This window comes from Hydra vulgaris, chromosome 01 (genome assembly GCF_038396675.1).
Source record: "Hydra vulgaris chromosome 01, alternate assembly HydraT2T_AEP".
Classification (NCBI taxonomy): Eukaryota; Metazoa; Cnidaria; class Hydrozoa; order Anthoathecata; family Hydridae; genus Hydra; species Hydra vulgaris.
This window is the reverse complement of record NC_088920.1, coordinates 51,357,818-51,372,561: the sequence shown is the minus strand read 5'-3', so window position 1 is coordinate 51,372,561 and position 14,744 is coordinate 51,357,818. Positions and strand designations below refer to the sequence as shown.

The 14,744-nt window shown below is 27.4% G+C and overlaps 1 protein-coding gene across 1 annotated transcript in view; it reads left to right on the top strand.

Moving 5' to 3' along the window:
* The window catches only part of LOC100205914 (G2/mitotic-specific cyclin-B3), a 31,980-nt gene extending 20,206 nt beyond the window's left edge, over positions 1 to 11,774 (top strand). The window contains exons 4-7 of the mRNA XM_065788529.1: positions 1,384 to 1,491; positions 9,720 to 9,953; positions 10,037 to 10,192; positions 11,066 to 11,774. Coding sequence (XP_065644601.1) covers positions 1,384 to 1,491; positions 9,720 to 9,953; positions 10,037 to 10,192; positions 11,066 to 11,398 — 831 coding nt within the window. The 3' untranslated portion in view covers positions 11,399 to 11,774. The remainder of the gene's footprint in view (positions 1 to 1,383; positions 1,492 to 9,719; positions 9,954 to 10,036; positions 10,193 to 11,065) is intronic.
* Positions 11,775 to 14,744: the final 2,970 nt, after the last annotated feature.

The window sequence follows — 14,744 nt, the reverse complement described above, 5'->3', positions numbered from 1 at the left end:
AACTGGTCATTCATTTTCTGATAAAAAGGATTCTGGTCATTACACATCTGGTCAATTCTGTATAATACACAGAAATCAAAGAAACATGCTTAGAAATTGTTTGTTTTGTGGGAAAAAAGAGTTTTTCAAAAAAATTAATGTGAATAGCAGTTTCCAACTGTATTATGTTCAAGCCACTGTTTCGCTCTTATGAGGCTGTAGTAATGAATACATCAATCTGTGTTGATGAATGTTTAGAAACACAACTTTTTCCATTCATTCACAAGTCAACTTTTACTGTTTATTTTGACTAGATTCATCAAGTTCTTATTACTCTAAAAGTTCTTTAAGTTCGATGGGCAAACATGCCTATTATGTTGATAAACCCACCAAATGTGTCTCAAACATCACCCATTACAAAAAAAAATTAATCTTGCTACAGATTCATCATATAAATTAAAGTTATCGGGTTCTTAAATTCAAATTTAAAAAAAAAAATTTTTTATAAATTCAAATTTATCGTGCTAATTACTTTCTTTGCTACAATAAGTAGAAAATAAGTTATCTACAATAGTAGATAATCACAGATTGTCATGTAGGCTTAATATCACATATAATCAAATATAAGTTATTTGCAGTTAAGTTCATAATTTTTTAAGTTCAAAATATTAGGACCAGCTAACTTCCAATATTTTTGTATTATAAAATAAATATCATACTTCATGTTTTAACCACACGATACATAAAATACGTTGTTTTAACCACACGATACATAAAATATAAATTACATGAACACATTTACAAAATCTTATAAATAAGTATTTAATATTAAAATAAGTATTATAAATATTAAAACAAATAATCTAGTCTCACTGAGACCCAATTAATACATAACAATTTAGGATAAAATACATATGTTTTTGCCACATAAAATTGGATACATCATTTAACTTGTAAAAATCATTAGTATTTCAAATACCCTGTCATATGCACAGTATGCTAAATAAATCAATTTATTTAGCATACTGTGCAAAATAGTGTTGCAATAACTCATTTGAAAGAGAAATCATAATTTTTTTTATTTTTTGGACTATAATTTTAAATGTATGAAATTAAAAAAAAAGTTAAGTTATTTTTAGCTTCAAATTTTTTGGGTTCACACTGTTTTTTATTTTGATTAAAATACTTAGTATTTAGTTTTTGCTTGCTGATTTTATAGAAATAAGTTGAAATATATATAAGGATATTTGAATTGTTTTGAATGTTTTTTGAAAACTGCTGAAAAACCTAAAATGGGAAACAATTTTTTTTTTTAACTGTTTTTTAGATAAAACAAATGGACCAAGTTAAAACTTTAATAATTTAGATTTACTTTTAATATTGGTATCATTTATATAATTTTAGATTAACAAATATCCAGATGGTCTTCGACCATATGATACAGAACTACGTGATCCTTTTTTAGTGGCAGAATATGCAGAAAGCATTTTCCAAAATTTGAAAAAACGTGAGGTAGATATTTTAAACTTATGTAAAATATAAAATTATTTATAAAAATAAGGTTGTTTATTTCTATAACACTTTACTAACAGTTTGGTCTGAAATTTTGAAAAGTTAAATATATACAATTAGGTCATTTATCTCTCTTTTATGCTATTGTTATTATTTGACAATAATTAAAAATTAAAAAACTGTTAATAATTTATTTATTAACAATTGTTACATACATTTTCATACAGTTCACTGATCAAAATTGTCAAAGTCCTGTCAAAAGGATTTAAAGCATTCAAAACTTTTTCAATCTATGCATTATATTTTTTTTTTACCAATTTTATTGTATTTGTTAAATTTAAATCTCACAGTTTGGTTAATTAAAATGTATTTGCAGAGAAAAATCAATTTTTTAATCATTGTGAAAAAAGCATGTTTATATTTTAAACTTTTAAAAAAGTATAGTGGACTGTTTTTTAAAAGTTGTTGGTGTATCTAGTTTTAGTTTGTGAGTGTTTTATTAAAATATGAATGTTTTATTTTTAGCATAGAAGTATACATTGCAGTGGTGTACACTGAATTTTTAGATGTTTGAGTTTTAACACTTTACAGGCATTGTGCAAACTCCAAACTTTTGTTTGGAGTTTGCACAATGCCTGTAAAGTGTCAAAAACCAATGTTTACGCTAATATCAAAAAAGAATCTTTTGCAAAGAACTAGGGTGATTGGAGCTTGGGAACAAAAAAACCCTAATTTTTGGGCCCACCCAGCCTTTAATGTGGGAGCACCGAGCTTATAAAATATTTCCTTTATTATTTTTATCTAAATTTATATTCATCAACAAATTTCAAATTTCATCCAATAATCTCTTATTTTTCAAAAACAATGACCATATAAAGTTTTAACCCCCCTCAATTTGAGGGGGCTGTAAACATTGCAGGGTCATAAAAACTGAACACTAAGAGATTATTGCGTGAAACTTGAAATTTGTCGATGAATATGAATTTAGATAAAAATAGTAAAGAAATTATTTTATAAACTCGTTGCTCCCATGTTAAGGGCTAGGTGGGCCCAAAAATTAGGGTTTTTTTGTTCCCAAACTCCAATCACCCTAGTTCTTTGCAAAATATTCTTTTTTGATATAAGCATAAACATACAAAAGTTTGGAGTTTGCACAATGCCTGTAAATGTCAAAACTCAAACATCTAAAAATCCAGTGTACACCACTGCATTGTTACATTATTACTTTTATATACATAGTAACTTGAAAATCTTCTTGTTAAGCTTTAATTGAATTATGTAAAAATAAAATAATTTAAAACATGTTTGGTTTTTCAAACATTTATTCCTAACAATTATTATTCAGTGCTTAAATTGAAGTAAAAAATGCTTTACAGTATTAACTACCTAATATAAAAATAAATACTATTGATTTGTATGTTTTTTATTATTTTTGTTTTTGTTTTGCTACAAATCTTAATTTTTTATACAGAAAGAAGTATGCAACTAGAATATCAATTTAATAAATTAGGGTTCTCACTTGTGCAAGGCATGCAACTGTTTGTTCATTGCACGTTGTTATATTTTGATTAATCAAAAAAACAAGTATTCTTTTCTTTAATTGACATTTTCAATTACCTATTATCTTAAAATAGGATCAAGATGTTCTGCTATAAAAAAAAAGTTTGAATTGGCTGTTCTTGTTAACAATCAAGCACTTCTTTTAAAAAATGTTTGATTTTTCTTAAATACTTCTACCCAGTCAACTGTTTAAAGCCTGGTCTTCTAAAAAAGCAAGTACTTTATTTTCTTTCCCTGTTAAAAAATTTATTGGTTTTGACTTTTGACATTTATAATTTTTTTATTTTTTGCATGTATTATTTTCATATTGTAAAGCAAAGTTAATGTTGCAAAAATAAATTTTTTTTTATACTCTGAAGGTCAGTTTTGATACTAGGACACTGTTGGTCAAACGAAATGTGTTTTGGAGCTAAATATAGATATGTTTTGGAGCTAGGTTAGAACAGAGAACACTGTTAGTCAAGCGAAGTGTGTTTTGGAGCTAAATGTAGAAATGTTTTGGAGCTAGATGAGAACAGAGATCTATAGCGATAAGTCTTGTCAACTGATGATTACTGGTCAGTATGACGACAATTTTAAGGAATTAGAGATGGAAAAAATCTTTCTTTGAATATTTTCTTTGCAGCTCAGTACAGCATTTGATGTCAGAACATTTTGAAGTCTATAACATGTATCAACTTAATATTAAATTAACAGCAATCTATTCTTAACATTATTTTTAATTACTGCATTGTTATAAATTATACTGCGTTGGTATAGATTATATATTGATATAGATTCCTGAATTTAGTGTGTCAATAATTTCTGATTAGGTTTCTTAGTTATCAGTTACTGCATTGGAAAACACTTCAGTTAATGTTTTGCCAGCATGTTTAAAAAATTTTCTTCCGGCTGTAAGTTATTTGTCTTTTTAGAAGAGTGCAAATATGATCCATAAATGTTGTAAGCAAAACTAGTGCTTAAAGCTGGTGTGAAAGTGGAGCCATTCTTCACTCTATTAGATTGAGTGCACTTCTATTATGTGCATTTGTGAAATTTTTTAAAAAATTTAAAGTAAAAATGAGGAAGTTATGAATGGCTATTTCAATTGTTTTTTGATACCTGGTGTATTCATCAGGTTTTTTGTCAGTAAGCATTATAAGAATTGTCTTAATGTTATCATTCAAATCTAACATCTCAAAATAATAGCCATTCATATAATTTTGTATTATCATTTGCATGAGAAAAACCAGTAAACTTTAAGTGTTTGCTGATCTAATTGAAATACAGGTAGGACTCAAGTAGTACAAAAATACTTTTGTTCTAAATCAATAGAGTGGGTTTATGTCATGGTACAATAACAAAAATGTGATCAGGTAATCTTACTTTCAAATATGCAGAGTTTCAAAAAGGACTTCGGATTTGTAAGTCATAAAAAGATTACTTCTTAGTTTTTGGTAGCTATAAATATATAAAAAAGCCTATGGACTACTAATGTGAAAAAAATTAAGACTTTTAGGTTAGAGGAACAATCAATTTTTAAACCCAAAAAAATTTTTGTAGCTATTATTTTTATCTATCAGATTCTAAGTGAAAAATATCTATTTAATGCTACCAGGGATGCAGATTCCCAAAAAGGACTTCGGATTTGAAAGTCACAAAAAGATTACTTTATCCTAGTTTTTGGTATCCAGGAGCTCTAAAAATATAAATAATTTTATGGGCTACTAATAGGAAAAAAATTAAGACTTTAAAGTTAGAGGAACAATCATTTTTCGAGCCCGGAGTCCTTAGGTATAATGGCGGCAAGGACTCCGGGCTTAAAAACAGTAAGTGTCAAGTCACTAAATCTCATGAATGTTTTTATTATAGCAGATAATAAGTCAACAAACATGTTTAGAGTTTCTGGACACTACAGACTTGGAAAGAGTAGAGATATAAAGCCGAAGACCTTTTGGGACTCCGCATCCCTGAATCCTACATTTAATGCTAATATATACTTATATATATACATACATATATATATATATATATATATATATATATATATATATATATATATATATATATATATATATATATATAGATATATATATATATATATATATATATATAGATATAGATATAGATATAGATATAGATAGATATATATATATATATATAGATAGATATATATATATATATATATATATATATATATATATATATATATATATATATATATATATATATATATATATATATATAGATATAGATATAGATATAGATATAGATATATAGATATATATAGATATAGATATATCTATATATATAGATATATATATATATATATATATATATATATATATATATATATATATATATATATATATATATATATATATATATAGATAGATATATATATAGATATATATATATATATAGATATATACATACATATATATATATTTATATATATATTTATATATATATATATATATATATATATATATATATATATATATAGATATATATATATATATATATATATATATATATATATATATATATATATATATATATATATATATATATATATAGATATATATATATATATATATATATATATATATATATATATATAGATATATATATATATAGATATATATATATATAGATATATATATATATATATATATATATATATATATATATATATATATATATATATATATATATATATATATATAGATATATAGATATATATATATATATATATATAGATATATATATATATATATATATATATATATATATATATATATATATATATATATATATATATATATATATATATAGATATATATATAGATCTATAGTTTGTTGTCTTTGGGAAGAGCGGAAGGAAAAAAGTGATTCTTACGCCAACACATAAGTCACTTTTAATTACTTTTCACTTTCGTCCAACATTTGCGTGTTGTCAGAAAGTAAAAATCATTAATTTAATTACAAATTGATTGTTTTTTAAAAAAGCCGCAAAAACGCAAATTTAATTGACCAGAATGTTTTTTAAAACATTCTGAATTTTTTTAACAATATAAACAATGTTTTTATTTTTATTTATTTTTTACTGTAAATCATGCGCGGAGTGTTGCTACATCGACTATCTTATAGCCTGACTCGCTAGGAAGTGCTGCTACATCGACTGACAAATAGCCTGACTCGCAAGGGAGTGCTGCTACATCGACTGAGGGTTTGGTTGGGGCAGGCAGTCTATCAATTAATAAAAATAAAAAAATCCGGTCTTGCATTTTAACTTTTACTTTTTGTCAACAAAATATGGAAGAAAGCTTTCAGACAACTTATAAGTGTGCGTGTGTGTGTGGTATATATATATATATATATATATATATATATATATATATATATATATATATATATATATATATATATATATATATATATATATATATATATATATATATATATATATATATAGCTGGTAGTCAGGTTTCCCGAACTCTGTGGTAGCTCTCAGAGAGGCTGATTCCATCAACAGCTGAAAAATATCAAAGTATTAACAGTGCCATGTTGCGCATGGATGGCGTCCCTGTTTGTACTTTTGGTGTGCATTGCGGAGGCCACATTTAGAGCCCTTTGTTACAGCTTAGGGTTTATTAGTAATAATGAGACAATTGCTTGGGCTATTAAACAGTGTTCTGAGTACTATCTATGCTTTGAGTCAAGTTCTTCAATCTAATTTAAAAATGAATAAAGTACCAAAAACTATAAAACACAAAAAACCATCATCATCACTAAGTTCTCTAAACCTATCATTCACTAATATTCGTGGTCTTCGAAGTAACTTTTCTTCTGTTGAGTCTTATCTCTTGCAAAGTTCACCAGACCTACTTGCTCTTTGTGAGACTAATTTGAGTTCAGCTGTCTCATCTTGTGATCTTAATGTTAATGGTTATCTTCCTCTAATTCGTAAAGACTCCAATAGTCACATGCTTGGCCTGGACATTTACATTCGTAAGAATTCACCCATTTGTCATGAAACTAGGTTTGAATCCACAGACTATTCTTTTATGTGCTTTCGTTTAGCACCACTTCACTCTATTGCCTTTCTCTTTGTTCTATATCGCTCTCCTTCATCTCAAGACTGCACACTTTTTGACGTTATTTCTGATCATATTGACCAAGCCCTCTCTCTTTATATAACAGCTAATATAGTTGTTGGTGACTTTAATGCTCACCACTCTGAATGGCTTGGCTCTAGTGTCAGTGATTCGACAGGCATTAAACCCCACAACTTTTGCCTTTCTCAATCCCTAACTCAAATAGTCAAATTTCCAACTCGCTTTCCAGACAACCCGAACCATTTACCTTCTCTACTCGACTTATGTCTTGTTTCTGATCGAGGACAACTTTTATGCTACGATTGGAAAGGAAGGATTCAATGATCTTAAAGATGTTGCCGGATACACCATAAGAAGAAAGCTTATGGAGAAGACCATCATGCCAAACTTTATCAAAAGCTTTTGAAATGTCGAGAGCCATGGCCATAACCTCTCCACCTTTATCTAAAGCACGATAAAACCTGTCAGTTATTACTGTTAACAAATCAGCTGTAGAGCGAAATCCATATTGATGGTCAGAAAGTAAGTGATTAGATTCAAGATAAGAAATTAAGTGTTTGTTAATTAAAGATTCAAAAACCTTGCTTATGATAGGAAAAAGACTGATAGGACGGTAGTTAGACGAATCAGATCGCTCTCCAGAAATCCGGAGGCCACATTTAGAGCAAGGGCTCTAAATGTGGCCTCCGCAATGCACACCAAAAGTACAAACAGGGACGCCATCCATGCGCAACATGGCATTGTTAATACTTTGATATTTTTCAGCTGTTGATGGAATCAGCCTCTCTGAGAGCTACCACAGAGTTCGGGAAACCTGACTGCCAGCTATATATATATATATATATATATATATATATATATATATATATATATATATATATATATATATGTATATATATATGTATATATATATATAGGCACAAAAGCCCTGGATGACTATAAGTAATAGTCATCTAGGGCTTTTGTGGGTGAGGTAATAGGCTGGATGTATAAAAAAGAGCAATTGCTTTTACTCTGCATTTTTAATGTAATTGCTCAACTTTACGTTAATATTTTTTAAATTTTATTTAATTTTTGAGCAATTCCTCTTTTTTGCACGAAAGCTTTTACTCAGAGCAAATGCTCGCATATCTAAAAAACATGTGAATAAAAAAGTTTAAACTTAAAAAACAGCAAACAATTGCATCTAATTTTATGAGCATATATAATAGTTGCTTTTTATTTTATTTTTGGTAATTGGACATTTATTTATTATTTTGCTACTGTATTTTATTCAAAACACCATGTTAATTATTATTACTACTCAAACACCATGCTTAGCTTTTCCTCTTTTTGGTGTGTTCAAAACACACTACAAGCAATCACAACTTAATTTTTTTGTTATATAATCTATATATTAATAGATACAAAACATATTATAAATCTTAATACTAGTGGTGAGTCCTTTCGACTCTATAAGAACTTTGATATGTCTTGGTATACTATTTATGCACTTTGAGGTCAATGCTTTAACACCTGGATTTCAAAGTCATACTTAATTCAGTTTTCATGAAGAAAGCAAATTTTCTGTTACTTTGTTCATATCAGTTAAGATTTTTTGATGAAGCTTTTTTAGTTGAGCACTATTAATGTCTGCAATGTCTGTTGTATTGATAGGAGGCACCTTCAGTATCTTTATTTTCTGTCTTGATATTCAGTTTTGCATTTAGCAGTATGGATTTTGGTTTTGCCAATCTGCAAACATTTTTTTTTAAATGTCTTACAAATATTGTAAAATGTTTATTTTTAGAATTATTCTGATTTCTCATCTTACATTCTTTTGATTTTGTAGAGTCTTTTTGATTCTTTAACTCAGGAGCATCACCACCTTCCAAGGTTTTATAATTGGGTTTTCCTTGGTGTTGCTCTTCCCCACAGAAATTAATCTCCATTGTGTCTGACTTTTCTGTGTTTCAAGGTTGTCCCAGTCAAAGGAAACAAAAACACTTTGTGAAAGATTATAGCTGCTTAACTATGTTTGACAGTCCAAGAATGTTCCAGAAAGTTCTTAAAGTTTTTTGAACGTTTCACAATAATTTTGGAAAATTTTAGAAGTTTCTGAATGATTCTAGCAGCCCAAAAATATTCTAAAAAACTACTCTGTTGAATATGAAATAAGAAAGTAATGTTGAAACAACATTTGTTTATTTATTTGTTTTCGACCTAATGGTTCAAGGAAACTCACTTTTTACAAGAAACAAAAAAATGTTTCCTTCACATTCTAAATATAGCTCTTATATATTATATGTTTTTATGTTAAACATTTTTTTGTGGTATATTTAAAAAGTTAAACAGGCGATAAATGCAATTATATAATAGCATATATGTGTTGCTTATTGCGAAATAAAGTTATGACATTAAATGTCAATTTTTCAGAAATACTGCTTATTTGTGAAGGAAGATGGTATTTTTGTTTTGAGAAGTGTTTTTTTAGTTCAAATTATTGTTGTTTTTTTTTTTTTTTTTTTAATGTATTAGTAATTTAAAAAAAAAAGGAATAAAATGCAGATTTTGTTTAAACTTTTTCAGGCAAAATATCCTGTAGCTAATTATCTAATTAAAGAAAATTGTGAAACAACTGGTCCTATGCGTGCCATTTTAGTGGACTGGCTGGTTGAGGTTCAAGAGAATTTTGAGCTCTACCATGAAACTTTATATCTTGCTGTCAAATTAGTCGATAACTTCTTACAAAATAATCCAACTCCTAAAGAACAATTGCAGCTTGTTGGTGCTACAGCTTTGCTAATTGCATGCAAAATTGAAGTAATATCTTAATTTATCCTATTTGTTAAATTGTATCATTTTGTTTAGTTGTTTAGTTTTATTAAATGTACTTTTTATTTAAGGAACATCACCCTCCTCCACTTGATGATTTTCAATACATTTGTGACGATGCTTATACACATAAAATGTTTATAAATATGGAACTGAAAATTTTTAAAGCTTTAGATTTTGACGTCAATATACCAATATCATATTCTTTTTTAAGAAGATATGCAAGAGTAAGTTAGAATTTTTTTTTTAAAGCATAGTTGGTAAAAGTATGTTCTGTATCAATATACAAATCTCATGCTTAGCATATATTGTAAAACAGATGTTCTATAAAATAGCTTAGTACACACTCTTTTTCAAAAAACTGTTTGGTGTATACTGTAAAACAGTTATCTATTTACTTGGTTTATGCTGTTTAAAATATAATCTGTTGAACATCATAATATACATTCTTAGCATAAGCTCTTGGATTTTATGCATATTTGGTACAATATGTTATTTAAATGATACGATACTATAAAAGTAATGTTTTGTGTATTTATGATTTTTTTTTTTTCCACTTGTCGGATGACTTAAAGTATTTCTTGCAAAAAAAGTCTTTACGATAAATAAATTTTTAAAAAACATTTCTTAACATAAATGTTGTAAATCTTGGTAAAGATTTAATTTTAGATTCTCAACATTTTAATAATTAAAAAATGTATTTTTTCTAATAAAAAGTTGATTTTTTTCGAGGCAACTTTTAAAATTCTCCTTTTAAGACAATGGTTAAATGTATCTGTTTAAGTTAAAAATCTACTCATTGAACCTGTTTATGTATGGTAATTGCAAAACTGATTTATTTTCATATTTAAATCTTGAAAGGCTTGTGCATAATATACTTATTAAAAAGATTCAGTATTCACTATAGAATCGTGAATGCTCTGTCGAAGATCTCAAATAAGTACTAAAGATTTTATGATAAAAACTAAGTGTGCACTATATTAGTATGTAATAAAAACTAAGTGTGCACTATATTAGTATGTAATAAAAACTAAGTGTGCACTATATTAGTATGAAACACAGTGATTTTAAAACTTAATTCTATACTTAATCATTTGCAGGTAACATCAATGAGCATGCAGCTCCTGACATTAGCTCGTTATATATTGGAATTGTCACTTCAAGAAGCTCAATTTGTTGATGTTCGCTCGTCAAAAATTGCTGCTTCTTGTTTATGTTTAGCTTTAAAAATGAAAGATGAAGGCGATTGGGAAGCGAATCTTTCTTATCATACAGGATATCAAGAAAAAGAACTATCTACTTTAGTTACAAATTTAAATACAATGGTAACTAACGCTCCAAAAAGTAAATTACAGACCATTCGAAATAAATACCTTCACCCTGTTTTCTTTGAAGTCGCGAAAATACCAGCAGTTGATCCATTATTTCTGTAGCTCAGATTTCAAGTTAATTCTTGAAAAGATTTTATTTCAATGAAATGGTTTGTATATTTGTAAATATGAAGCTACTATAATAATTTGAGTATTTATTTAATTTTTAACTTTTTGAATATTGTTTTACTCTTCTTAGCATTTAAAAAATTTTATTACTCCAAAAGATATCATTCTTATTCGTCTAAAGTTTTATATTACTCTAAATGAATATATTTGCTTATTTGTCTTAGAGATTTAAATATTTTTATATTATTAGTATTTTTATCCTTCCGTTGTTATTAATAATATTTTTATCAGTCAATATTATTAATAATATTTTATATGCATATTTTGTGTCGATTAAGTTGTCAAATGAATTATATTGTGATAAAATAAAGTGTTAAATTTATTTAATGCGTCAAGTAAACTATAGTTCTTACCTTCAGAATCAGCTCTTAGGTTTTGATTTCCTCTCCATAACTTGTAGCCTCCTCAAAATGAGGTTTCAAGCTTTATATTGTCATAATTTAAATAAAGTTAAATGTTTTTTTGTTCTAAGAAATAAGAATTAAACTGTAATATTTTTTTAATGACAATATTAATTAGTGGGTTTTTAGTTACCAAAAAAAAAGACGCTAAGAGATTGTTCTATAAATTTAATTAAGAGTAGTAAAAAAAAATTATCAACTTGTAGCGAATATTTGGGAACAACGGACGGTTTTGACGCCCCTTTATAAAAAATGAACACCAGACAAACATTTTTTAGTGAAATTTTGCAGTTTTTCTATAGTTTACATGTGCAGGAGTTTGTTCAAAGTTGCTTGAGTAAAAAAAAAATATTGCCATTGATGGTGCTGTGACCCAAAGTGGTATTTAATTCATCGTCAGTGATGCACGACTTTTCTTCCAAAATTCCGTTTCAGCAATCACATCAATGACGAATTCTTTCTTCCCGGTCATTATTTTGCATTAGTATATTTTTCATATTATGGCAATTGAAGTTGTTTAACTGTGCGTGTTACGAATTTAGTCATTATTCAGTGCGGAAATAGACGGTTTTTTAAAAACTGTTATAGAAAAAAAGAATATTAAATTTGTAACAAAGTAGGTAGTATCTAAGAGCAAGAAAATTTGTGGTACCTTTTCTAAGCTTCAAACTTTTTACAGGTCTTTATTGAACACTTGTTAAAATAACGATTTTTTACTTAAAATAAAACAAAATTTTACAAAACGCAAAAATTGAATGTTTTATGTCAATTCTGTTTGTTTTTTTATTGTTATTATATATATATTTAAAAAAAAAAAAACAGAATTGACGTTATGTACCAAAGATATTGATAATTAATATGTGATTTTGTCAAAAATCGCATCTTAACTATCAATATCTTTGCGCGTGTTATGAATTTATAAAAATAAAACCTAAATAATGTCTGAAATAAACCGTATTCAAGACATTTCATTGTGTTCAAACAAAAAAAAATTTGTTTACATGAAACATTTGGAAGTTCGATGGAAGAGAACATTCCAAGAACACACATAGCTTTTTTTTTTTTTTTTACCAACAATTTATGTAATTATTGGGTATTTAAAAGAATATATATTATATATTGAGAAATCAACATGCATAAGAAAATGACTCAGATAACTAAATAAAAAAAGTTGTAATATTATTATTAATCTCAGGCATGTAGGGTATCATTTTTAAAATATTTTTTTTCTTTTCCTTTGAATGTAAAAAACTTTTTTTTGGACTGAATTTGACAGTTTTGGGGCAACAGGATTGTCCGCTTTAGTAATGGTTGTTGCCTTAGAAAACTGTGGTAATGTTTTGCCTTAATTTAAACTGTAGATGGATGATGGCCAGTGCGTTTTATTTACTTTACCGTGTAAAAGGCAATTCAATAAAGATGTATCTTGTAGGTGCAGTCTGAATATTTAAAAAATCAAGATCTTTCATCTGCAGGATATTGAAAGGTTTCTGGAGCCCAACAAACTTAATTATTATAAACAAACTATAATGGAACTCTTAACCTTTTTTGATTTTTGGTTGGTGCTGCTATGCATTGCATCCACCTCTTGAACACTGGCATAGTCGTTTGTAGAAATTTTTTGAGTGATAAGCTTGATACCTGGGTGTGTATTTAAAAAATGCTTTATTGCCGTGCTCGAAATACTGTTTCCATTTTGTGGAACGCAGGAATTCGACCATAGCCTAAAAACCATTTATGGTTTTTAGACTGTGGATGTGTGGTATGCACAGGCTCTGAAATTTCGAAGATAGCAGAATCCACATCATTTCCTGATCTGCCATTCTGGTCTTCACACCAGATCAGAGAGTTTTAGCATACGCGCGTTATCTCCAGACGCTGTTAGTACAGACGCTAGCAAGTTTGCTACCACAGCAAATTTCAAAAACGTTAAGCATGAAAAATTTTCAACATGCGCGTTTTAAGTCACGAATTTTCACTTATTTTTAAGTTAAAAGTATTTCCAAAAGCAATTTCAAATACGATTTCAAGAACAATTCCTAAAAAGCTTCTCTATAAAAAAATCAAAGCAACCTTACTAGAAAATCTGCATAAAAGTTTACTTCAAATTTAAAGATGACATTGGGAGTTAGAGACGTTAACCTCGAAAATATTAAAGCAAATCCTTTGAAACAAAAGTATGAGTTTTAAACTCATTAATTATTCATGTAGCGTACGTTTTAAGCAGCGGTAAGAAATCAGGGCTGAACAAAGTGGGTTTTTTGGATTTGGGGCTTTTTTAAAAAACCCAATGAAATAGAATTTCTGGGTTTTTTGTTTTTACAATTTAAGTTTTGAAAACTATTATTATGACATTGTCATTTTTTGCTAAAATTTTAATATCTTAAACAATTTCGTTATGATATTCATTGAATTTTCTGGAAATCTCCATATAATCATAGTCATGCAGTCATTAATATTTGATTTTTTCATTTTGATAATGGTATTTAGCATTTAAAAATAAAACCCAAAATGTCCTTAAAAATCCAAAAAAAACAACAAAAAACCTACTTTCTGAACTAATCAAAAAGTGGGTTTTTTCCAGCACTGTAAGAAAGGATTTCTAGCGTTTGTTTTAAACACGATGCGTTAAGAAAGGAGGTTTCCCTAAGACTTATTAACTATTTACAAGAAATTCTTTTGTATTCCTACCACTGTCTCGACATAACGCTTGTTAGCATAAACTCTCTATTTTCAACTTTGGGCAACGTTAAAATATTTCGTAAATCAAAACAAAAAGTCTGGACTCTCTTTCTTTTTGCTTCACAAGCATCTTCTTTTTGCTTCACAAGCATCTTCTTTTTGCTTCACAAGCATCTTCTTTTTGCTTCACAAGCATC